Genomic DNA, 27,370 nt, shown 5'->3' with positions numbered 1-27,370 from the left:
CAAAAAAGCAAATGACAAAGTTACAATTGCTCTGTAGCTCAAAATGTTTGGAAGAAAAAAAATATTTTTAAAAAAGTCAGGGTCTGACCCAGAGCTTGCTGACCTGCCATACACTTTGGTGAGATGTGGAGCAGGGACCGTGTATTTGAATAACGAACTTGATCCCACCTCTATAAAATAAAATAAAATAAAATAATCCTTTTTTAAAAAAAGGAAGGGAAAAGTGGCAAACACTTCAGTAAATAGCAGTGAGGAGTACACTTCTGATTAAGGCATAAACAGGTCCAGAAAATGTCACCAGACACAGACGCCGAGGTAGTGAAATCCCTGGGGGGTGAATAGGTCCTTGGTGTACAATCACGTTTGTAATGATGCAAGCTGCGAAGGGTACATAATAAAAGTGGCACCTTGTCAGATTTTGTGAATAACGCAGGACTGGTGTGTGCAGCTGCAAAAAGCTCTCTAAGCACGGGTCCAGCGTTCCTGCCTGTGTGACCATGGAGCCTCTGGGCCCCGTGAGAGGGGCTGTAAGCGTGGAGCTCACTGCGTGCCCTGCCAGAAGCCCCTGCCTCCCCCTCTCACAGCACAGTCCCGCTGGGAGAGCTCTGCGGCTGGGGAACGAGCAGGCTGGTCTGTCAGCAGAGGGAAGAAGGAGAGGAAATAATGAAGGCAATTCCCTGAGAGAAGCTGAGCAGAAAAGACCTTTTGACCTGACTAATGGCTGACATACGAGGCTTCTGTACTGGATCAATAGCTTCGACAGATGCGGAGGGTGACTGCTGGGAAGATCACAAAACCCCCGCGCCTGGGGAGCTGCATGGGCTCGGCATTGAGACGAAGGCACTTGCTTGCCTGGGTGGAAGCAGAAACCAGAAACTGAATTTCTCATGGACAGATTTCAGACTTGATAGGTTTTGATTCAGACCTGGAGAGTGGTAATTGTTAAAATGCAGCCCGAATGCAACTTTCACATTGGATAACTAGATAATGCAACTCTGGGTGTCTTAAAAATACAGTCTTTTCTGTCTTTGTCATTGTGGCTGCATGGCAGCGAGGATTTTATTCAAGGTAGAATGTAACATTAAATTTCCTTCTAAAGATGCATCTTGTTGTAAAAGGGTTTCTGTAAACCGCCAGGAAACGAAACCATGAAGCTTGATTTTGCTTCTGCCTAGGTCTGTGTGACTGATCTGAGAGGCAGGAGCGTACCTTCCTGCCGAAGTTAGTTAAGTCTCTTACATGCAACCCAATCCTTAAGAAAGATGGGAGGGAGGTGATGGCAGGGGGAGGATATTTGACCCGACTTCTTCGCAGCTCTTCTGCAGGGGTGCCGTGCCTTGTGCAACCTTCCGGCTTTGTAAGGGAGAAGGCACCCTGTTACACAAAGCAGAAGTGGTGGTGTGGGTTGCTCGGCTCTTTTTAACAGATTCTCATTTCTTTATTTCCTTTTTTTCCTTTTTTTCTTTTTTTTCTTTTTTCCCCCAAGAGATGGCAATGGCGGGAGCATGAACACACGCCGGGGGATGGGGGCATGTGCGCACCCCCACTGTGCTTTGCTCCTGTGCAAACACAAAATTTATGTTCCCAGAGACCCAAAATCGCCGCCAGCGTCCCGGCGGGGCGGTCAGAGCAGAGGGGCGGCTCTTCCTCTGCAAACTTTCCCTGTCCCCTCCCTCGCCGCCTCTCTCCCTCCTCTTCTCTCCTCCCTGCCCTTCTCGGCTCCCCGTCGACGATGGCTGAGAGGCCAGGGAGCAGCGGGACAGCACCGCTGCCCGTCTGGTCCTTGCCCGGTCCCCGCGGCCGCTCCCAAAGCGACATCTCGTCCTTCTCCTCCTCCCGGAGGACCTGTCTGCTGCGGTCCAACGTGGGCGGCTCAGGTAAGGGGGAGGGAGGGAAGGGGTCCTTGTGTCCGAGACCTCGAAGCCGAGCTGAATTCGGGAGTTCGGGAAAAGACATCCTCGCCGATACGCGGTCCTGCTCTCCCAGACGTAGGACGTGTGTTGTCTTGGCGGCCAGCGGTGTGGATTTCTGGGGTGCGTGGTGCTTGATCTCCTCTTTGATAAGATGCTTGGAGAGTTCCAGGCTTTTTATACCCATGTTCACACAAATGAATGAGTGAATCTTGGTAGCATCGTGGCTATGCACCCATTTGCCAAAGCATCTCTGACTGCAAGGGCAGAAAAGTCCCAGGAAAGCTTCAGGATGTATTGCCAGGACATCAAAACTCCTCATCTTGCTAGTTGACACATTACACTTCAACTGCATGAAAGAATTGTACCTCGTGCCCTTGTACCTGCTTCAGGATTTTAATGGGTGAGAAAAACCAATGTGTGAGTCAGAATCCCACTGTCTTCCTTCAGGAATCAATCCCTGCAAGTGCACACAGGATGAGTGGGGGTGGAAGCTGGCCCTTTGGAACAGAGTAGGCTTCCTGCAGGATCTGGAGAAGCTTTGCTGTTTAAAATGAGAGGACATGAGGATCCTAGTTTACAGTGCAGATTCTTGAAAGTCACCGAAGTGGCTGGGCTGTGCTTTACTCTGTTTCCTGAGGTAGAGCACTAAGGAAAATGAAATTCTGGTCTCTGTAGAGCTGAGCACATTTTGAAAATGTGTGCTTGTCCAGATGCAAGTCAGCCGTGCTCTGTTGACTAGAAGAAGTCTGTACGCACATACACTCTGGCTACATTGGTATTTTGGATGCACTCTCACACTGCTGCACAGAGGTACCCACGAAACACCATCAGGGAAGATCCAGAGTGCCCTGAGGGACCTCCTCTGCTGCAGCACAAGACAGTGCAGTGCGTGGTTGGGTCTGCAATGGACCACAATGTTCTCTTATGTTTGTTCCTCAGGGAATCTTAAGATGAAGCAGAACATTTGCTTGAGGAAGATCAAGCATACAGCTATGCGTGCCTGATGAAGAGAGAGGGAATAAAAACTTGCTTAGTCACGTAGGAGCAAGTAGATTCATCTTATGGGGCCAGAGGCTGCTAGCAAAAACAAGTATTGTTTTCTCTTCTGCCTTTTTTTGTGTCTGCTTAAAAGTTATGGTGAAGGACATTTGGGACAGGCAGGAGGGAGGAGGTTCCAGGGCTTCAGAAAGGACTATTTTTAGGTGTAAGGTATTTTTTAAGGTGTAAGGTGCTGTATTTCAGCACCGCCTGGAGAGTGCTGCATGAACAATACCCTGTGACTGGGTGTGTACACCCCTGGATCCAGAGGGATCGCCAGAGAGGCTGACAAGATTGAGGCCATATCAATGTAGACTGTGTTGCTTGGTGGCTTAGGTACAAAGACAACAAGCTGAGTTCATTATGAGAGAGTGGCAAATCTAGTGGAGGTAAAATTACAGTGTTTTCAAAGACGTGTTGTTATTTGTAGTCTCTTACACACCATATTTTTAGCATTCCTGTTGCCTGAATTTATTTTTTTTTTTAATTTTGAGGATATGCTTCCTGCCAGTAAGGAACAATGTTGGTTTCTTTGGTTTTTTATTGTTTCGGTCATATTTTCTTTAATTTTGTATTCTTTAATATTTGTATTTTCTCCCTTGCTGCTTCCTGTATCTTTTTTCCAGTTGCTTATTGGATACAACAAAAACACTTACATATGACCACACAACTGTTGACTCTGTCTTCAAAAAGGAAAGTAAGCATTAAAGATGCAAAGCTGTTTAATTTTTAATGTGGTGGTTAGGGAATTGGTTTGATACTGAGGTGCCATTAAAATAACCTGCTTTTTCATTCCCCTACTAACCTACTAAGTTGGAGAACAACTGTAATGGAGACAGAAATGTGAAGAAACAATATGAGTCATTATTTTTGCTTCTATCTTTTTCTCTAGCTATACCATTTGATTAAAGTATTGACTCATTTGCATCAGATGTTACCTGTGCTCCAACAGCTTCGTGTATAGAAGAACAATTTGCATTTTAAATAACCTGCAGAATGTTTCCTTTATGCCTGTTTGGAGGCTGAGTCACTTGCAACTGTTGGCAGCTTCTGTTGCATGTTTGTTTCCATTTTCTAGAACCTGACATGAGTTGTACTGAGATGTTGTCTCCTCACCCTTCTTCAGTGATTTGTTGGTATCCTGTAGAGATTCATGCTGTCATTTATTTTACCACCTCCTGATCCACCATTCTCAATGCAGGATCTATTAAAAGGCAATATTTTTAGAGACCCTTCTAGCTAGGGGAAATATAATAGGTTTTTTTGAAGCAGCTTTGGCAGTGGTTCATAAAATGCATCTGTTTGTTATTCTAGGTTAGTGCTGTATGTATCTTGGTAGTGCAGTGAGGCTGGTCGGGTGGTCCCCATGTTTATGCTGTCTGTGCTTTCTTACCCCCACTCCTGCCGTTCTTACACACTAGCAGAAGCAACTTCCAGGTATCACTTTACAGCACCTCACTTCATTAGCTGCCATCCAGTACGTGAGGACCATATCTTTTCAGGATTTTCTTCTAAAGGCTGACCTTTTCTTTTAGTGCTAGTGGTAGAAGATAACTTCATTTCTCTTTCTGGGCTATCACCTCATCCACTGTTTTGTCACAGTGGATGACAAAACAGTCTTTTTTTTTGTGGTAAGGCCCTAGGAGGAATAAGGCCACACTCATCACTAGTATTGGTGGCATGATCTAGAATTTTGATTTAGACCCTGCAAAAGTGTAATGTTAGCAAAGTTCAAAGGCACTGTGATAGGCATAGTTTGTGCATCACTTCAACATAGGGGTATGCCCCAGCTGACAATTGGGTGGTTTGTCAGAGCATCTCAAGGAGATGGGTGAAGAAAAACATACTTTTCTAAAATTTCAGGCTGACACAGAGCAACTTGCAGAAAGCTGCTTGAATTACATACCTTTAAGCAGTCTTCCATGTTTAGTGACTAGATTTAAACCCACCTTAAAAGTTGATCAAGTTAGTCAAGTTTCTTAATGCGTCCAACACAGATGGGGACTGAACTGCAATTGAAAAAAAAACTCTGTTCAAATGTTTTCCCAGAACTCATCCAAACGCTAGATTTGGTGGTTGTGGGGCTGAAGGCAGCTCTCAGCATGAGCTGTGGGTCCTGGGTTGCAGGGTGGAAGAGGTGCTGTTTCACACCACATGCGATGGCGAAGCAGCAGTGGTGGTTCTCTTTGTGTCAGCCCTCAGGTGCCAGTCTCCGCTGCTGCCTGCATGTCCGTGCAGACAGTTCTCAGTTCGCTCTCTTTTTAGTGTTGTGGGTTTTGTTGTACAGCCTTGCACTTTGTTACGAAGGTGGTGAGGTCTGTGGTGAGGTACATCTTGGTGAAAAAGGAACAATACTGCTCAGATCAGAAGTCAGAAAACCACCCATCTCTCTGCTCTGGGATTGACGCTCTCATATTGTTGCTGTTCCTCTTGAGGTCTCACTCTTTGGCAGCAAGAAGTTTCAGAAAATTTGTTCCATTAGTTAGAAATGCACCTTTCAGGTGGAGAGGTGAGCTTCTCACGCATCTTTCCATTCCTTTCATTCTTTGAGCCCTTCTGACAACAGACAAAAACCCCCTACCTAAGTATACGGACAGCAATTCATCAGTACCTACAGCCCAGATGTGTTGCAGAAGAAAATGAAAGCCTGAGTGCAAATGGCAGTCCTGTCTCAAAACTTGTATATCCCAGGATGATTTGGGGTATTTTTGTGGGTTAATTTATTCAAAAGGATAATGAGTAACATCTATAATGCCATCTTCTGCTGACTCCAAAGTAAGATGGGTGAAAAGAGTGCTTAAAATCCCCCAGTTAAGTGAAGAACTGGGGAAGCTTTCTTGTAGTGATCAGAACATCAAAGTGGCTGATGCTATATGAAAAGAAAGTTGATGATTTTTCGACTTATTTAACCTTTTCATGATTAGAGTATCCTACTTTACAAACTTATCAAATGTCAGATCCTCTTTTTATTGAACAAATCCTCTGGTTGTTGCAAAGGACACCTTTTTGGCAGCTGAAAGTATTTGAGAATCTAGAAAGGGTGAAACCCCAAATATGCTCTAGACATTGACCTATTTATCTGGGAGTGTGGAATCTAGGGGAAAAGGTAAACTTTAGGTGGGTGGATAGGTAGCTGTTAATGTGCGTCTGTATTTCCTTCTGCACTTGTATTTCCCGAAATATTCCAGATTCCAGTTTCCATATACACAAAGCAAGAGTCCTACCAAGCTCTTCGGGAGTTAGAAAAATGTTTTTCAGTCCTAGCATGGGGTTGATGAGGGAGAATATTCATGCTGTGGGAGAACACCATAAATAAAGCAGCTGATTTTTGTACATATGAAAATAGGGGAGTTATGGGAAAACATGATTCTCCATCATTAAGCAGAACTTGTTTACAACATAAATTGAAGTACAGAATTTTGCAAGAAACCCAAGGCAGAAATTTTTGGTAGAAATCTATAGTAGAAGTTAAGACAAATAATAATTTGGGGGGATTTAGAAACTCAACTCAGCATGACCTGGTTGTTTCCAAGAGTTACTGCATCCTCTCCTAAGATCACATTAATATTTTCACATCAATTTCAAAATTTAAACTGTCAGGAAGAGGCAGCAAGCATAATTAAATGAAATTTGACTTATAGAATTGAAGCAGCTACTTTGTAATAATCTATTTAGGCCATCATCTCATAATGTTAAATCCCATCCTGGTCAACCTTACATATAACTTGTAGTTTCAGAATGATGCTGAGGAAACATTTAGGCATCATTTGTTCTGCATACACTGACAAAGTTTAAGTCTGCCTGAAAAAACAGTTCAGTTTATAAAACAGATGGGCATATAGAGAAGAAGGATGTGCCAGAATATAGTCAGCCATTTCTACTGTGAGTTTATACCAAAATATACACAAAATAAGAACCTGCTTGTTTTATACTGGACTAAAAGACATTACTTCCCACCAACTCTTGTAGAATAACTGGAGTAGGTTCTTGTTATTAGCCCAGGGAAACCCTGGGAATATCATGGTTTACAAATATAAACCGTGTGTTCTCCATGTCATTTACACATGGCATAGTTTCTGAGACAAAAGCTTTACAATGATATATTGAGGCTTGGATTCAGGCTTAAAAAAATTTACATGTGATGATAATCTTCATGGCTGCCTAAGTAGAAATTTAATTCCGAACAACTGCAGCATAGTATTTAATGCATGTTTTTGCAGCAGCTAGACCAGTAGCTGATGGTGACATCTGCTCAGTGGTTTGCTGCTGAGTGTGTTTTAGTTTCTCAAGGCCCTTTGGCATTTAGCACTTCCTGCTGCTCTGTGGCTCCTAGCAAGTAACTGTTTAATATCAGACCACATGTCAAGTATGAGGGCTGAAGAAGTGATTCAAGGAGTAGCTGAAGAAAAAATTTTCTTCTCTTACTGAACGTAAGCAACTTGTTCAAAAGAAACTTTTGTTTTGGACTTAAAACCTAAATGCTTCATTAGCCAAATACATCATTAGCATAAATAATTTGTCTTTCTTCCCATCCCAATCCTGCATGTCTTCTCTTTTTGCCATTGTTTCCTGAAAAAGCAGACACAACTTATTGTCAAAAGGCTGGGGAGAATTAGCAGGTTTTTTGAAGGCTCATGAAGAATTTACATTTATTTATTTATTTATTTAGGCTTTTTGAAATCAGAATCTTTTCAGTGCCAGAAATCCTGCAAGATTTCACCTTTCAATAACACCAATATTAGTTATGTTTCTGAATTTTTACTCTCATTAAATATGCTTTATCATAAAGCAAATATATTTTTAGTGATAATCTTTTCTTTTTCTTCCTTTTCCCCTAGCATTTTACCTAGCATGTTGCTATTTTTAACAAGTGCACAAATTCGTTTTTCTCAGGTACAAACTGAGTGGCGCAAAAGAAACAATATCCAGAAGAAAATACAAAATTCAATGTTCTTAGTTCATTCACTTCTCACTTTATCTTTGGAAATGTCGGTCTTAAAACCCACCACAACAAGGGGCACCCTTGCTCTTCATTCATGTGGAAAGCACTGTGATCTTCCTGAAATGCAGGCAGAGTTTGTAGACAACCAATGCTCCCTTGGTGGTGAGTGGAGAAAACTTGCTCCCCAGCATGAGGTTTTGATGCAGAACTGGACTTCTAAGATGGTGTGCTATTATATAAATTCTGTTAGTGCTTCTGATGGTGTCATGATTTTTGAGTTTTGAAACAGTGAAATACTAGTAAATTGTATCACTATCAAGTACTTAGTGTAATGGGCTCAGAAGTGTTGGCCCTGCTTTAACACAGGCTGAAGTTGCAAAGCCGCTGTACTTTGCGAGCACTCCAAAGAGGAGCTAAAGAGCAGCTTAAACCACTGCATCCTTTGGTGATGAGACACTTTTCTGCCCTTTCCCACTTCTCTTACATTTCTTACATGTTTCTGACACATCGTGCGTTGCCCTTCACATTCTTCATGCTTGGCTCTATTCAGAGAAATACAGGACCTAACAGTGCGGGGCTGGGAGGGAAATGTGGAAAGGAAGCATTCAGCCACTGGTGGCAGCGTGGCCACACTTCACACCAGATAAAATATTTTAAAAATCCTTTTTGAAAGAATGGTAATATTTTTTACTATTTTTGTCCAGACAATATAGCATTTAACAGTTATTTTGAATTAAATATGTGCTTTGTAGTTTGGCCCATATTTTGTAATGTTTGCACAATTTACAGTATCTAGAAGAAAATTGGTTTAGACAGAATGGACTCCCATTAAAAGCAGGGGTTTTTTTCCCTTCAACTTCAGGCATGACTTCAGTCTTGCACGCAAATTGTGATGTCTCCCACTTGGGGAATTTGCCCAGTTGCAGAGCATCACACACTATTTCCCTTTGATGGATGCATCAATCAGTAGCTCTGTTTTGGCACCATTACCAGGTTGCTCATATCCAAACTGTACTGGAAATAAGAGCCTTTCTTCCTTTCTTTCTTCCTTTCACCTCTTTTTTCCTTTCACCTTCTGCCCAGTCTTTCACTCCTCTCTTTCCCACTAACTTCTTTTCTGCATTCTTCATAGCTTCCAGTTAATGTCATTTATATTGTGTCGATAACCTACACATCACTTTTGGTCATCCTCCCTCGAGGTCTGGTTAGGTACGTGTGAGGTTGTTGTATCTTGCTCATTTGATACTAATGCACTGAGATGTGAAGGGACTAGGAACCTCCAATTAATGACATTAAGTTTATAATAAGTTTATTTATAACATCAAGTAAATAAACAGTAAGCTTATTTTCTGTCTGTCACAGAGAGATAAAGATCAAAATTTGTACAGGCCAAGCAGAGATTTCTTCAGTGTTAAGAATTCATTGGGAAAGGGTAAAAGATTTCCTAAAAATTCTAAAAGAAAGGGTTGCTGAATATTAGGAATGAGGGAAAAGTGCTTCTAAACCTTTCTGAGATAAAGTTTGTCACAGTGGCAAGGATCAGGAAACATGAACTCTGGCATCATACTTACTTTATTTAAAGTTATTAAGTTAGCTTAAGTTTCTTTGAATACAGTTTTTTCCTGATAAGAGTTTTGTGAAAAACAACTTTTTTTCTGTAGAAACGATCCCGAGTTCAGACATATTTCTTAATTTTCAGGAGAAATATCTGACAAAAACTTGAAAATGGTTAATTGCCACTTCAAAAAATTAACTGAGGTTTCTATAATTTTTCATCATACAGATATTTGGTGTAGGGTTTTTTCCTTCTAGTTTGGGGATCAGAAAGAGGAATTAAAGCAGCAGAGAAGTGCCAGAATTTCCCCACCACAGAAATGTGATTATCCTAAGGGTTCCTGTCCATCAAGTGTACACCCTTCCAAGGCAAGGGTAACCACTGCCAGATTCCTTTACAAATTATTGGATACCAAAAGGTGCACATGCCTTCCTGACAGAATAAGGATGTTGACTATATCATAGAACCAGACTGTAAAGAGTAGGCTGAGCAAAGCTCTCTCTCCAGAGCATGTGTGTTGGCTTTTCTTGTTTTTGGGGGTAGAATCACAGCTTTTAAGATATATCTGTGACTAATACACACAATACTAAAGAAAATTACAGCCACTAAATAGAATTGGTATTGAGGTATTATTTGGCATCATCTACAAGCACAGTAAAGAGGGGTTGTGGTGCATTTGCAATTGAATGTGCCCTAATTACAGGCTTTCTTTGTGTTCAAACACAGGCAGCTATATTTAACTTTATGAGTGAAAGAATAATTAGCAGTCATCTGCTTGCCCCTTTTTAATTTAATTCCTCTCTTGCCCAGTGTCAGGGCTGGCAGTAAATGTTAGTGGTTTAAACCACCAATGAAATTGTGACATTTTTATCTGAAAAAAGTGAGTCATACCTAGGCGTAACACAAGAAGGCAGAGTCTGCAAGACATAATTCTGATTTTTATTCTGATTTAAAGAAGTTTTGGCAAGCTCAGAAGGGTTAGATTTGAAATACGTTATTTTTCTTACACAGCCAGAGCCAGGGTAATTGATCAGGGACTAGTGGACTTCCCAAATCATAAGAACTGCTCCAGCCCCAAGCATGAAGCATGGCAAAGCTGCCTCTGTTACTTAGGTGTATAGTAACCCCTCTGCCTGTGTTTCTGAGTAGACTCTCGACTCTATATCCTTAGGAGTGAGCCAAGAGAGAAAATTATGCCTCCCCAGGGGCATGGCATCTTTCTTCCAGCTGTCTGACTTTTGAGCCCTTAACATTTTTTTAAAAATCATGGTGCCTTCCTGTTATGCCTTCCTGCAAACAAAACTGAATGGCAAATTTCACATCATGTTTATTTTAGTGAATAGCAAATAAAATAGAATGTCTGCCACCCAGCTATTTAAGTATTTGGAGACACATCTGCTATGAATTTTGCCTTTCTTTGGAAGTTGAGATAAACAATGGCTTTTGATCTACAAATAGCAAAAATAATTTGGGGGAAAGATTTCCAAAAAGTTGATGCAGTAATTTTCAGAGCTTTCTCATATTTAGCTGGTCATCTTGGGATTTGTCTAATGGGATCCTTCTATGGCAAAGTGGAGAATGCGTGTGGAATTTTGTCAGCAATTTCAGCTCGCAAGCCATGAGCTGCTCTGCGGTGCAGATGTTTATCACTGGACACATGGTAAATGAGAGCATTGTACACACCCTTGCATTTAGTGATCTACCTGAAGCAAGCTCTGAAAGCTGCTCCCTTGCAGTGCAGCACTTGCCAGACCTGGAGGGAATGGGCAGAGGGAATTACTTCCTTTCAGCTACAGGGGTGAAAGGCTTCAGGAATTCAGATGTGCTGCCTGCCCCTTTTTTGGGTCTGTACCAAATAGCTGCCCTGATGATCACCAGACCCTGGAAGAAAATTTGTCTCCTTGCAATTTCCATGGGGATTTTTTTTTTTTGCCTTTCACTCAGTGCCTGCCGTGGAGGGAGTGCCAGGCAGCTCCACAGGTTTGCCTATCCTTGGGTGAAAGAAGATGGCACACTGTCTCAAAAAGCAAGGTAATTGCCTAACAGCAGCTAAGGCATTACTTTGAAATCACTTTTAATTCAAGCTGGTTTAAGTAAAATGCAACCAAAGCACTTCTCTTTATAATTTCTAAAATAACTCACTTGCTGGTCATTTGAAAAGAAGGAAAACTTCACAGACAGAGTGAATTTTGGCAAGATGTCTGTAACCAGTCTACTGAATTCAGGAGGAGAGCAACCCACCAGACTTTACCTTGGTGTCAGCAGTTTAAAGATGTTCCACGCTTCTTTTCCTACAGCTTCTATGAAGTTTGTAATAATATTGTCTGTTTTGGATGGCTTTGCATTTCAGTAGAAATCTTGTAATTTATTGGTATCTGAAATTATGTCTTGCTGGCAACACAGAAGTTGCTATCCCATAAATTTCTGGTGAGTGGAAGTAACTCAGTGGAGCACACAGCTTTTGCAACTTTATTGCGTTGTTATATAAACTCTGTGGGGAAAAACATATTTGTTCCACTCATAATAGGCCAAGATTGGAAAAGTGTTGTAAGCCCAGGAGGGGATGTGTAAAAGAGATTTCTTGGGAGTGAGATTTATTGGGCCGGGGAATGGTCTCCCAGGAGGAACAGTGAAAGCTGCTCTCCTTTAAGTGCTGGAAGCACTTAAAACCAGAGCTGGAAACACACTAAAAAGTTCTTGAAAAGAAACTTTTTTCAGCAACCATGAGCAGGGTCTTTTGCAGTTGTGAGTGTTTTGTTTGGGTTTTTTCTGGTTTGTTTTTTTACTGCTGTGTTTAGGCCAAGTCAGGAATGACAGCAGAGGGACAGAGGACTGAGGGAGTATACAAGCCATCCATCTTCCAGACTCACTGGCGAAGGAAATAAGGATGGATCTTGCTTTGTTAGTGGATGGAAGAGCCCCATCCATGACCCACCCTCAGTGGCAGGGTGTCCTCTCTGCCTCCTTTAAAAGTGGACGTAAGTGAAAGAGATGGAAAGGAATTCTCCCAAGCAGCAAATAAATAGCTGACAATTAGATAAGCAAAATGAAAGGGCAAAGCCAAATTTGCCCTTACTACTTTGATGAGGAGTGTTGTTACACACAGTTTTATCGTAAGCTTAAGATAAATATGTATTTTGATGATTTTGGGTGAATATTTAGAATATTTAGATGAATTCTAGGCAATGGGGTTTTGACAGTGAGGAGTACTTTGAATAAACAAGCTTAGTCTGCTTTCTAAAGCAATCACCTTCTTTAAAGAAATTATATCAAAGAGATTTTAATTCAGGCATTAATTATTGAAGTGAATTCTAATATTTATTAGAACTCCATACTTCTGCTTCAATGAACTGGTCTCAGTTATATATGCCCCACAGAGAAAACAAATCCCAGAAAACTAAACTTCATGCATATCGTGTCTGAAGTAAGTGATATTTGATCCAAAATGTTTTTATACAAATATTGATTAGAGAGGGTGAAAAAAATCCAGAAAGAACTCTGCAAATGGCAATATGCATCTCTTTCAGACTTGGAATGAGATGCTTCAAATTATGCATATTTATAAGAAGGACTGGATGTTAAAAAATGCATTCAAATTATTTCTGTTTCTAATCATTTTACATGTCAATGAAAGCTACCAAAATATTTGCACTGTGCAGTAGTCCTAAACTTCATTTGTTTATGTAAGTTTTATTTATAGAAGCAGAGTTGTAAAAGTGACTTTTTTGCTGCAATTTGGGATTCCTGTGAAAGTAATTTGGCCAGTCTAATAATTACACCAAGGAAAAATCAGAAGCCAAGTTCAATGGCATTTGGTAGATGTCAGATATCTTTGGGACTCACTCTCATGTTGAAGACTCCTGTAGGTATGGTTCAAGGAACCAAAATTCCTTGTCTTTTAATGAAATACTTCCCCTCTGTGTTGGTCTGAGGGATATAACATGCCTAAGTGGATTTTTCTGAGCCCTGGAACTTCTATAATAGCACTGAATGCTGGCTGAGTCATGTGGATAGCAGACATTGAAATAAACGCTGCCACAGAACTGCAGGACAGTTTTTATTAGGGCTGCTTTTTTTTTTTCTGTAACATTGCAGATTCTTCTGCTGGGAATTCAGGGCACATGAGGGAGAAGAGCATGTCAAAGGTGCCCTGTACCTGTACAAAAACATTGAAGAGATCTTGGGAATGATAATGTGCGTATATATGAAAAAATAGCTACCCAGCTTCAGTTCAGTCCAGTTCATTTAAGTGACGTTTTTCTAAACCACTGAAATATAAACATCAGACTGGTGGGGACTTACTTTCTGTGCCAGAAAATACAGGTACACAGCCACAGGGAAGGGAGGAACTGCATGGTAGCTACTGAGTCTCTCCAAGAGAAATGCTGAAGACTGGCCCCTTGCTCTGAGCAGGGAACCAGGCTTCAGTCATTGCACTTTGAGATCGCCATGGAAGGAGAAGGGGCTGTGTGCTTCTTTCCCTCTCGAGTCTATGCTGTCATTTTCCCCTCCCATTTCTATGATTTGAGGTAGTGTAAGTAGATAATACAGACATTTTGATCTCTCAGCAAATGCATTGGCTTTGAGAACAGGGAGGAGATGCAGCAGTTCCAGTAGACCAAGCCTCCTTCAGTGGAGGATGCCACCCAGGCTAAGCCAGAGTGGTCCAGCCAAGCCATCACTGTGACAGCATCCCACCCAAGCTCCACCATCAGGTGCTGTGCAACCCCCTTTGAAAGGCAGGAGGGCACTGCCAGTGAAGGCTACTGCCATGTCTCTGGCTTTGTGACTTCACTGGGGCTTTCCAGCACTTAACATTGTTTTGGTTTGGCTCTTACAGTCACATTCTCAGTTGTGGGTTTTTCTCCCTCCAGTGGCTGCTGGACTTCTTCGGTGTTGAAAATTTCTGAAAACATAATTCTCTCATGCCCAGGCATTCAGAGGTTAGGTGAAAGAGGCAGAAAAACTACTGTTCCTTTTTTTTATTCCAAGAGGAGTTATAACATGCTTTCTACAGCATCCACATGTTCCTGGAGGCTTGATTCATGATGTTGGTGCACTTGTGGTTGGCAGTGCTGCTATTGACTTCAAAGGGTCAAAGCGAAGACTTGGGCTGGAATAGATTGCTGCAGCTTTTATCCCAGGAAGGATTTTTTACAACACTTTACAAAGATGAGGTGACCTGAAGTTAAATATCACAGTCCTGTAGAAGGCAAAAGTCCCTTTGGGAGCAGACTGGCTTTTTTCAGTTCCAGCCTCTTAAGAAAATCCTGATGTATGCAGGGATGAGATGCATTAACAGATTTTGTGATTGGCCAGGGTCAATAAGGATAAAAATAAATGTGAGATTCTTTTCCAAAGGAAATTAAACAAAGAGCAAGTACAAAGCATCCACAGCAATTCCACAGTAGGTAAAAATACACAGAAGCTTCTACCTTTATCCTGTGAAAGCCCTGTGAAAGTCCACTTGATGTTGTGGGTATCTGCAAGTAGCCAAACCTCAGGGAAATGATCTCCTCATGGGAGGAGAGCCCCGCTTCAGCTCCTTGTTACTCAGGTAAGGACAGAAAGAGGATGGGACTGTCCATGATTATGTGACTCACTTCCTCTGCTGCATGTGAGTGGGAGAGGAGGAATGTATTGGCTCTTCTTCTCTGTGTGGTGTCCCTCCACACAGCCAGGCCTTTTATTATAGTACCAAGAGGAGTAGGAAGGGCCAGGAGAAATCAAGACAAAAAAGTACTGACTCAGATAGCAAAAGAAAATTGAAATGGTTTAAAATGTAAAAGATCCCCATCAGAAACAAAAGCAATTCCTTCCCTGAAATTTTTGATACCTTTTTATGTCCACAAACAGAGAAAATGATACCTTTATCTTTATTAGAAAAATCCATTGATTCTGCTCTGCTTCTTTCACTTTATCTCCAACAAACTTATCTTTTGTTTGGCTCAGCATCTCTGACTCCTGTTCAGTTCCTCTGAGTCCTGTTCAGAAAATCTCTGTTCTCCAGGTCTTTTGTACTATGATGCCCACCAAGTGTGGGAAAGGTAGAGATGCTCTCCATCTAGCAACAATTACTGTAGGAGTCCATCTGCCTGTGGTGGCCAGCAGAGATGATGTACTGGACCCTTACCAGCTCCAGCTCTGCTCTGCTGTAGATACAAGGAGAACTGTCCATAGACTGAGATTTTCCAATAGGTCTGCAGAGGAGTCTGAAAATATTGACAGAAAACAGCAAATGACTAGGTTGGTGGCTTTAAACATTTTGTGTGTGTTATAGTAATTGCCTGAAGAAAGCTTCACTTCCATGAGCAATTTTTTTCATTTTTTCCCTGTGTAATGGAGGTATGAGGTAATGGAGTTTTATTCTGCTATTGTTTATGCTATTTCCTGTCCTATAAGGCCCAACAGCTTCAGTGACCTTCCTGCAAGAGGAGGGAAATGGAAAAAATTTGGAAAAGCCAAGTTTGGGGTTTGTGAGTATGCTTATGTTCATCAATGTATGATCAAACTAGAATCTGCCCAGCAACAAGGCAGAATTAACCCCCCTTTGCCTCCTGTTTTATCACATCTTCCTTACTCTAGGTATTTTTGATAGGACTTCAGGGCTAAGAGCATCCTTAATGTAATTACTGCAGCATCTTGCCTTGTCACCACACAAAGAGCTTCCCCTGAGCCCAGCCACACACACTGAATGCCTCACACCATGTGCTCCCAAATTCCCCCTGGGAAATTGCCTTCAGACCCATTTGCTGTGCCTCCCATTGTCTCTCACCTCCACAGCTGGGTTAGGTGCCTTAACCTTCCAGCTGTCCAGCTGCCTGCCAGGGGCTGCTGGCAAAACTCGCCCGGGGAGAGGTTCTGGGTGTCAGGGAGATGCTGCTGTGTGAGGCTGGTACACTAGATGGAGTGGTTGTGATGCTGATCTGCAAAACCTGCCTCTCTGCGCTGGATTTTTGCCTGGATCAGGCACCTGCCGCAGACAGGATCTGAAATGTAGGCTTGTTCATACGGAGTGATCAGCAGCAGATTGTGCTGAGCTGGTTTCACCTGGTTTCTCTTCCTTCCCAGAGGAAGTCACAGCAGGGTCTTCATTAGTTTCAGTGCCTTTAAGTGACTTTAAAGGCACAAAGCTAGAGTGGGTTGGGGATGGTGTGGTGTGTCAGCATGTTAAATTTCCTAATGCTCCTTTCTCCTTTTTTTTTTTTTTTTTTTTTTTTTACCCATAAAATGTGTATTTAAACAACACAAAATGTTATTACCAGCCATTGCCCTTCCCTCAGCCAAAGTAATGCTGCAAGCTTGGCATTATTGGTTGTGCTGGAGAAACTGGATCTCCTTGTTGTATTGATTCTGATGTACTTTGGTCTGGGCTTGTGGGTTCTGCATTGATGTCTCAAAGAAACTGCTGAGGCGTGGGGAGCAAGGTTTGTTGTCTGTGTTGTTTGGGAACCAACAGAAGCTCTTATGCTTTGCCAGCAGCCTGTTGCACACTTGGATATTGATCCATTATGAGGGAATCTGACTTTAATTAGCACCAGGTTTTCCAGTATTTGTGCAGAGTGCTTTGACCCTAGTCCACAGCAAGTCTGCAAACACAGATGAGTTGCACGTTTATTATGTAGTCTTCTGAGAAATAAATCATTAAAATAATTGGACTAAAATTTTTGTGGGTGCTGGACCCTGAAATACTATTTTCTAAATCAAAATTCAGTTGGATCTATATAAAATGTGTTCACAAATACATCTAGGCCTTGATTAGCTTTGTGCACTTAAGTAGCCCGATGTCTTCCTGGCCTGGTAGACATTTAGATTTAGTTTGTGCAGCTCTAAGGGAAGATGCAGAACACCTTGACCAGACTGAAAATAGTAATTCCTTCTCCCAGCCTGAAAACTCTAGCATTGGAAAGACTTTCCCCAGAAGCCTAAAAGAGAGATAGCATTCATTCTTTCCAGCCTCAAAACTGTTTTATGGCAGGAAAAGTCTTTTGTTTTCTTTTTTTTCTTTTTTAAATTTCTTTTCTTTTATTCTTGGAAGGGAAGGGCCTGGTAGATTTTTTGCTTTTAAACTATATGTCATGAAAAATAACCCCACAGTAATGTTAAGTGATTCATATACAATTGATAAGAATTGATAAGTATCAAAGATAACATCAAAATTTTCATGTATATCAGTCCATCTGCAACAGAATTCTTTTTCTACATAAAATAATAAAAACTACAGATAGTAGATATATGACTGAGCTAAAGCAGTTTTCCCATGGCGTATCACCAAATGAAACATGAAAAGAACACTCTTACTCACCGAAAAATTTCTCTGTTATTTAATTAATACTGCCTGAAATTATAATAAAAAGTGACTCAGTGAAAAATGACTGTGTCACTTTATAGAATGTAATCCATCTTGAGAAAATTATATCTGCAAGTCCTGGCCATCTCCCACATATATGTGCAGATGAATAAGGAGAGAGAGGAAGAAACTAAAAAAAAAAAAAAAAGGAAGCCTTTAAGTAACTCTTCTTAGCTGGGTCCCAGGTGAGTACAAGCCTTGAGCTGCCACACCTGAGCAACCATTGCAGCACCTGCAAGGCTAAGGAGCCAAAGCTCCTTCACTTCACAGCATCCACAAGAAATGCTTGGTGTGTTTCAGCCCCAGTGAAATCTGGGATTGCTCCAGGTTTTCTGAAAGCTTTGGGGCAGGCTCTGTTGCTAGAGCAGGGTGGTAGAAATTCTTCATTCCTGGACTGTGAGGGAGATAGCATGATGTAATTCCAGCCAGGTCTTGAAATGTGTAATTGACGATAGCCTTATGTCAGGATGAAAACCAGTTGTTGTTTTGTTTAGTTTTTTTCATTTGTTTGTTGATTGTTTGGTCTGGGATTTTTTAATGAATTTTAAGATTATGCATTAATCTGGTTTGGATTCAGATAAAACATTGACCTAAAGACACAATTAGTAAGGTTGTGTACTACATTGCTTGTTGCAACCTTATAACAACACAATATCTGAATTCTTCCTCTTAGGTTAAGTTTTTGGCCTTCTTCCAAAGGGACTCCATTCCTGATTTGGACTTAAAAACCTGTGGGAGATATATAGCAGAGAATCTTTAGGTTCTGTCTAAGCTTTAAGGTTTGGCTATTTCAATTGACTTTTCCTTTATAAAATAGAAATGTAATTGTTAAACTTGTCCTGTATTTGTGGGCAGGTCTAGTTCAGAAATCAATGTCATGGAAACATGGCCTAGATATTATCTTCATGAAGTGTACAATGGTTTGATAAATTGCTCTCAAAAATATGTATCTGTAGTTTTCTAAAAGGGCATCTCCCGTAGGATCTTTCATGGGGCAGTCCCTGGCTCAGCTCTTACTCAGTGCTTCAGTTCTGATTTAAATGTAGGATTACAGAATATCCTTGCAAATTTTGCAGCTGTTGCCAAGCCAGGAAAGTTGCAAGCACTGGAGAGGATAGCACTGGGAGTCAAAATGCTCTTGACAGATTCAAACTAAGAGGTAATACAGCTGTCAATTGACATACTCCTCCTTTGGTTTGGTTTTCATATAACCAGGGTGCACAAAGAAAGCATTATCAAAATCCAGGTAAAATTCCAAGCCACTTGAGAGGTTAATCACTGTCAAGTAATTTACATCCAATACTAAGGTTTTGCAAGGATTTGAAGATATTTGAAAAACTGCTTTAGAAAAATGCTGAAAATACCAGAAGACATGTACCTTTTCAAGGCTTCATCAAAATACTTGTAGTTTGTGGGGTTTGTCAGACTTGAAGGCTGAAACCTGAGAGAACAAGTAGAGAACAGAAGGGTTGTGAGATTAAGACTGCATACGATTGTGCCATTCACCCACACTGCTAAACTGAATGCAAATTGGAGGAAGAAAATTGTTGAAAGACAGCACACCTGTGCTTTAAAACCACAATGGAAAATGGGGAATCAAAGAGGAAACAATCTTCATTGTAATCCCATTGTAATCCCAGGCTGACCTCAATAACAAAAGAAAAATGTAGCAGTAGTAAAATAATTAGCTATTTCAAATTCATTATATTTTAATAATCAAAGCACTATTAGTAATGTAAATAAAAGTATTTCAAATACTTTTTTCAGCATCCTTCTATTCTATTCTCCTTCTTAGTGAAGGAAAGAAGCTTATACTTCTCACCACCCTCCGATGCAAAGAGAAGGGCAACATAGCTCTGAAGTACCAAACCACCTTTTGTAACAGCTTTAGTGAGCTTTTTCTTCTTGCTCTCAAGAGGGCACCTTTTCCTGCCTTATCTAAATATGCTCTCCAGGCAAATTCAAACATCATGTTCTTGATGAACTGTTGTTATTTTTAGAAATAAATGATGCAGGATACATCATTTCCCCTCCTACCCCTTTGTTGATGCTTTTATGGAAAGACCTGTGCTCAGAAGTTAATTGCAGCATCCCAGATTGTTCACAAAACAGGCACTGCAACAGCCAGTGCGTGCTATTGTAAGGGGAAAAGAAAAGGAACAATGCCATACACGTCACTTTGGATTTCTTTTTACCTCTTATTACCAACCCAGGAAAAGAACACTGATTTGTTTGCTGCAAAAGGGATTAAATGGCCTTGCATGACACCCTGGAAGGGATGCCTGGGTGAAAGGCATGTTACAATAAGCAGGGTGTTTTGGGTAACAGCTAAGGAAGGACAGAAATTGCAAAAACCAATTTGCCATGTGGATTTGACCCCTTTTTGAACTTTCACACAACTTTATGTGCTCTTTCACTTAGGATAAGAAACTGATAATAGAAACAGAAATGTCTTCAATTTCTTCATCTGTCAATACACCAAGTCTGTTTCCCAAAAATAGCAGGAGTCAAACAAAGAGCATCATTTCACTGTTAGCAACACAGTCTTTTTCAGCTGGTGTTTGGCCATAGGTTTTCCTTGGGGTGTATTTCAAGAGTTTCCCTGGCTTCCTTGTTGCCTCTTTGGTCAAATTCTCTGGTCTTTCTGCCTTTCTTCCCCAGATATGCACACTTCTGTGCAAAGCAGCCAAGCAGTCTGAATCAGATTTACAACATGTTGTTGATTTCATTGTAATACACTTCTCAGCACTGGAAGTTTTTATGTTGTTGTATAAACAGTAGTTTATCCTCTGGCTCCATGCTTGCTACAGTGGAGTACAGTTGGAGTTTTGACTCAGAATAAAAATGTTTGGGAATGCTGAATTATCAGCATTATTACCTGAAATGACTCCAGGGTTTCCCTTCTGCTATACTGGTTAGCTGTGGCCTAACGAAAGTACAGCCTATGGTGACACAGTAACATCCTGAAATGGAAAATATTTACCTTGTCTGTTCATTCAGCAAAACCAAGTTCTTTCTAATGCATGTTTTCCCAACACCTGCACGTGGCACATCTCCAGCTTGCCAATTTGCCTGATGTACTTGGCTGATACCAGCTAGGCTTTGTGTTTGTCACACACATTTTACAGTAAGTTCTGGCAAGCACACTGGCTACCAAATAAGATTAAAATAACTGATGTTGTGAATGAGCTTCTGCAGGTAAAATATGTGGTTTATAATGATTGAAATATACCCATCCTTTCAGTATGTTTGAGGTGCATTGGAACAACTGTTTTGCTGCTGGTATTAGAATATCATCAAGCTGCACAAACTAAAGTGATTCTCTATGAGGGACCTAAAGCAGCTCAGGACAGGAGCTTAGCAGAAGTCAAATTGATCAGACATTCCTGTAACTGACCAAGGTGCTGAGAGTTAAATTACACATACACCAGCAATCAATTCACCACACCTTCTGCACTTGAATAGGTGAAGTCAATCTCTGACTGTTAGTCATTAAAAGGAAATATCCTTTGGTGCAAATGTGAGGCACTTTGTACAATATCTGAAGCTGTGATTCTAGTCCAGCTGGATCCCTTGAGGATGTTGATCATGCAGACAAAGTTCTCAATCATAAATCTCTCCCTTTGAGTCAGGAAAGAGCAGGAGAAATAGATACAGGGAAAAAAAGATGTTTTGTTCTAGGGAATTCTACTGGCAGAGCACAGACAGACCCTATTCAGGCCTGCTGGGCACCCCTCACAGTTACAGAGCCCATTCAGCTTGAGCTCCTGCCAATGAAGGAGAAAAGCACTCACTGCAGCTCCATGGAAACCCAAGGACTGAAGTAAGAGTAACCCTGAGCTTGAAGAGATGAGACAAAATTCCATCAGACCTTGTACAGATACCAATTGCTCATGTGGGTAACATAGCTTTGACTATGCATATTAAAGCAAGTCAAAGCTATGTTGCCCACATGAGAGCTATGTGGAACAGAAGTTGTGATTAATTAAGTGAGAATGAAGTCCCAATACGGTAAAATATAGAGTAGATTAATAGATAAATGTAGATAAATAGATATTTTTAAAGTTATTTAGGAAAACACACCCAAGCAGTGTTTTTCACTCTGCATCAGTTAGGCTCTCCTGCCATTCTCCCTTCCAACTATTGCAGAATATCTGGCAGCACCTAAGCACTTCTGGCAGCCCTTCTGGATGACAGATCTTACTTTAATAATGTGCACTATGGAGTTCAAAAGCAATACAGGGTAGTGGCAAGATCTATATGATAACTGGCAGTACCAGGAGCAAAGAGACAGCAAGGTAACAAGCTGAAGTTATACCTCTGTAGTGCATCTTGTCAGATGTCTCCTCTGGTTTTTTTTTCCAGTTTATGTCTGCTAAGATTTGTGTCTCACAAATCAAGTTACAAAACATTAACCTCCAAAGAGGCAGTCAAGTTTGTCTGACTAAATGTACAGTGCATCATGTACGGCACACGACTGCACAATAGCAGTTTTTTGTCAGCCTTTGGAGTTTGAAAAGCTTTTTCTTCCTTGGTATTTATTTGTTCATTTTCCTAAGGGTGGCATTTGACTTTCAAGTGATCATTATCTAGCTCTTCCTTGCCTAAATTTTACTTCAGCTGGGAGACAGGGTTAAGACAAATGCCAGTAAATATCTTAAATGCAGTCTCCTATTCTATTGCCTAAGATTTTATTGATGTATTTTCACTCACTCTACTTAAACCAAACTGAAGCACCCAGAACCTCCCCTGTTCTTAACATAAATGTGGCCACATGTTTTATGTCCAGACACAAAGTCCTGGCCTGACTGAAGTGAAAGTTTTGCTCTTAGCTTCACTGTGAGTTGGTATCACTTCAGATCCTCAGACCAGGATATATTGTCTTTCCTTGCTTTTTCTTTACTAGATTATCTGTCAGCAGATTTTAAGGGAAAACAGAAACAGAGTTTTACCTCTCAGTGAGGTTAAATTCTCTCTCTTTTTATTGTACATAAGATTGCAGGAGAAAAATCTGCAGAAGACACAAGAGGAAAAGCTGGGGGGCAGAAGGTAAGATTAAGGTCCCAAGATAAGGAGCAGGGTAAAACGTTCTGTAAATCTCTTGTATGCAGTCATTAAAGCATGATAAAAGTCTGACATTTCGCTTCAGCAAGGATAATGATGACTGGCCTTTTTACATAGATTCATGGCACTATTGCCAAAGGGGTTATTAGGTCTGATTTGTGTGATACAAGACCTTAAATTATGCCCATTAACACTTTTGTTGAGCTCAGTAACTTGTGTTTTACTGTTGTCATCCAGAAAGACATCTAGTCCTGATGTGATAACCTCCAGAGACAGAAAATCCACTGATAGCCTTGGTAGCTTAATCACATTTGCTGTTGCAACAGATAACATATTTTTACTTGAACATGCTTAGTCTCACTTTTTGACCATTGTTTTTCACTGTAACTTTCACTGACAGGGCAAAAGGCATTTTGTTTCTTCTTGGTGCCCTGGCCCCTATGACTCACAAAGTGTGTTCACTTTTCACATTGCAATAGAAGGCTGAAGTATTTTTGCTTGTGTTACCATCCTGATGAAGTCAAAGGCTGAGATGGAGGTGGTGCTGCACCAGCCTCAGCAGGACGGAGACAGAGACAAACTGGGATCCAAAACTTGCTGTCCCTGTATTGCAGAGCTCAGTTTGGCCCCTTTGTAGGAAATCTGTTCTAAGACAAATACTCAATCTAGTCAAATACCATAATGGTTTCAGAACATTCAACGATGTTATTAGATTTCCAAAGTCAGAACAATTTGTAACAGGCTCTGTAACTCTCTGGCTCAGGCTTGAAAATCCCACAGCCCATAAAATGGAGTTTGAGTCTGGAACTTTATTTCAGAATTTTTCAGAAGAAAAATTTTTATTCCTTGTTATAATCATATAATACTGAGGATTATAGCAGCCTTCTACCTTAAAAATTACACTTAAAAAGTCTTAGTTTGAACTGATTTTCCCTGTTTTCTATACCTTATTTAGCTTAGCACTCTGGGTAGCAAAGGCCATGCCATGAGGTAAGGTTTTGTTTGGTTGGAGCTCATCTCTGTTTCCATAGGAATAGTAACTTGTTTCAAACCATTTGTTTGTGATATTTAAAGAGAAAAGGAGAGAGGTTATTTCAGTTTGCTTGACAGAATTAATTTATGTGAGCAATATGTTATATTAATGCATGGACACCCACACCAGGCACTGTAAATGGCTGCCCAGGTCTTGTAGCCTTTCACCTGGAACATTTTCCCAGTTTTCTGTGACAGAGGGGAAAATACATCTTTGAGACCTTCCCAAATCATAGCTCTAATCCCTTTGGTTGCCATTTGCTTTTCCAAGTAATTTCCAATTTTGGGAGACTGTAAAAAGCAAACAGAAGGGCATGTTTTGATTCTGACAGCAAATGCTTGGCAGTTCCATGGAAGACGTGTGGCAGTTTCAGATCTGTAGAACTTCCCTCTGTAGCAGCCACCCTTGGCTCTGTGCGAGCTGGTGCATGGCACAGTCTGGGATTCTGACTTACAGTAAGGGCAGAACAGAGAGGAATAACCACAGCCTAGGTTGTGTGTGAAGGTGTGCTCATGAGAAGGCAAGACGAGGGAAAAAGGGCAAGTGATGCAGGAGTAATGGCTGGCTAAGAGGGAGGATGGAGCACAGACAAGTCTGTGACTTGAGGTGTTTTCACCAGGATGTCAATTAGACCTAACTCTGAGTTTATTTAATTGTTTTCTGAAGGCAGACAGCCTGCCAATAGTTCTAAGCTGGTTTAATAGTAGTAAAAATGCTTGAAGCCATTAGACATACTGTTTGTGAGGCCTCCATCACCAGCTATGCAGCCGTGATCATGGTGCCACCAGCACATAGTTAATATATATTTACTATTGGCCATGCCAGGCACAATTCATTCAAGCATATCCAAATCCAAAAAATCCTCTAAAGATTTCCAGGGCTCGGTAGGCAGTTAGGCAAATGCAAAGCCTTCATAAAGGAATTGGTGAGAAAGCTAAAGAGGAAAACCTTGTGTTTATTTTTCCAGGTATTTCAAACTGAACACATACCATGCTGGTTTGTAGATATGAATTCACTAAAATCCAGGATTCAGAAAAAAGTTACAATTTTCTTAAACAGTGAAGTATTCAGAGATGTTTTTCTTGTCCATGTCTTCATCTCTTGCTGAGCTCCCCTCTTTAGGATATGCTGAAACCTCTTTCTTGACCAGTCCCCGAGTCCCTGCTTTCCCCTCCCACTTCCTCTGTCCCTCGTCTCACTCAGCCCTGCCACCCTCTCTGCACCAAGCTCAGCACACGCCCAGCCCCTTCCTGCTCCCTCTGAAAGCCCATCTGTGCTGTGAAACTCCCCACCTACAGCGACTCCATCTCGCTGTCTGGATCCCGCTCTCTCCTTGTTTTCTCAGTTGAAATCTGTTGACTTCAGAGGTGTTGCTTCTCCCCTTGCAGCTTTCAGCAAGAGTCAGAACCCTTGCATCTGCCCGGGCTGTTCAAGGATAAAGTCTTCCTGGGGAACAAGAGAGTCCTGCTGTGTTCTCAGCAAAGCAAAGCATTCTCTGCACTTACAGCTGTGTGTTAACCATAGTTCTAGGCTGAATTAGAGCTTCTTCCCAAGAAAAGAGCATCCTTGTAAATGTCCTGCTCTCAAACTCTTCTGCCCCTCTAAGGTGGGGAAAAGGCATTTGGCAAAACCTTTTCCCAACAATGCTGGGAATTGTTAGTGAGGCTTAGGGAAGGTTTCTGCTAGAGGTTGCTTCTGCACTTTGCCAGATTCTCAGCTCTTACCCAGGGAAGGCTATTCCATGCATACTGCCCAGCATGTCCTCAAGAGGTTTTCCCTTTTGCCTAGCAATTTTCAAGAACGTGCCAGAGACGGTTTTCATATACACGAAGCCTGAAGAAAATGTATCTAACGACTTTGTATTTATAGACATGTTACTATTTCCAGATTTTGGTTCAGCTCATGAGCACGAAGGCCACTTTGTAACAAGCAGCAATCTTTGTTATTGACTGAAATACTGGGATGTGACTGTAGCAGAGTGCAGACCTTCTGCTGTCATTCCCATCTCTTCTCACAGTGTCCTTCCTTCCCTCCCACTGAAACCACCTCACCATTGGTGGATGTAAAGGCACTTCAGAGAAAGAAATACCTTCTGGAGGGCTACAGATCCTTGTACTCAGCACAGTCGTTGGCCTGGGACTTGATGGATACTTACAAGAATTGCATGAAGTTATCTATTTAGAGTATTGATGATGAGTATTCAAACCCACAGCATCTAAAAACAAGTATAGCTTATCCCAGAGACACCTGCCTGATGATTTCTGTGTGGGAAGAAACAGACACAGTGAAAGGGAAGTGAAACATGTTGCCCAAAATGGCATCTTACAGAATCAGATCTTTGCAGTGACAAATGTGCACTGAACAGAGCCAGATTTCACATTTTCTAAATGTGTTCTTAGGCATCTTTGTCATGATTGGAAACACCACAGCTGAAGCTGTCCATCGATTCTGCAGGTTTGTCAGCTCTAAGTGTTTTTGGTGGCTGGGCACTGAGGTCTCTGTTTACCCTGATTTCTCTATTTGCTGATTACCTGGGCAAATTTCTGTGCCTCCATGAATCCACATTGATTTCCTGGGAATGAAATGTCATTGCTGCAGCAGGCTGTGTACATCAGGTGTATTGGAGAGCAGGATCTTTAAGGTTCTGTGTAATCAGCAGTGCTACTAATGTATCCTGTAATGCTTTCTTCTCCAGGGGTTGGCCCTGATTATCTGGGTTAGTGACTTCATCAGCTCCTGGCTCTGCACTGGGGTCTCACACAGCCTCCAGTGTGTTTATCCTCACACAGCTGAGGTGTGTGGGAAGCAAGTATGGTACAAGCCATTCCTAGGTCAGGTGTTGAAGGAGCCTGCACAAAGTCGGGATGAAGAAGGAACTGAGCCCAGGTCTTGAGTGCCTGTGGCTGAAATGGATTGTCAGACAGGAACACCTTGTAGGTGAAGAAAACCAGGATACAGTCTGATGGAGTGTGAGATTTTTGCGAGATGAACAGAGAGCTTTGCACCTGTGCAGATCTGATCTTCTTAGCCCTTACCTAAAATTGTCCTTAAAAGCATTGAGTCATTTTGGTGTCATGCAAAATGTATTGTGATAGGTTTGCTCTGTACTCACAAATTAAGTAAATGTATGCCTGGAATATGCGTATATTTTACTTCTAAATAACAAACACAGTCTCCTTGTTGAATTCCATCTATTACCTGTATCTTTCTCTTTCCCCATGTTCAGTCAGGCTGATGTTGCTTTAATCCTGTAACAATGGCATCTGATCATACATATCTATTGATTCCTGTGCAATAATCTCATTAATTTATTTCCATTAAATCAAATTAATTTTTTTAAAATCCACCCCAATTCACATATTTTATAAAGATTTCTCTTTTTTGAAGTTTCCTGGTGAGATACTTTCTGTTCAAATGGAGATTTACATCACATGTAGTATGAATTTCCATTTATAACTGGCTTTCAAGAGTTAAT

General features: G+C 41.2%; 1 protein-coding gene across 3 annotated transcripts in view; it reads left to right on the top strand.

The window, feature by feature from the left end:
- Positions 1-272: 272 nt before the first annotated feature.
- Positions 273-27,370, top strand: part of PHACTR2 (phosphatase and actin regulator 2) — a 131,213-nt gene continuing 104,115 nt past the window's right edge. The window contains exon 1 of one of the 3 annotated variants that reach the window (XM_063390229.1): positions 273-1,877. In XM_063390229.1, the coding sequence (XP_063246299.1) occupies positions 1,532-1,877 (346 nt within the window). In that variant the 5' untranslated portion in view covers positions 273-1,531. The remainder of the gene's footprint in view (positions 1,878-27,370) is intronic. The other 2 variants (XM_063390226.1, XM_063390227.1) reach the window with 2 other exon arrangements.

The sequence above is a fragment of the Prinia subflava genome, chromosome 2, assembly GCF_021018805.1.
Source record: "Prinia subflava isolate CZ2003 ecotype Zambia chromosome 2, Cam_Psub_1.2, whole genome shotgun sequence".
NCBI classification, from domain to species: Eukaryota; Metazoa; Chordata; class Aves; order Passeriformes; family Cisticolidae; genus Prinia; species Prinia subflava.
This window is presented reverse-complemented; position numbering and strand designations above follow the sequence as displayed.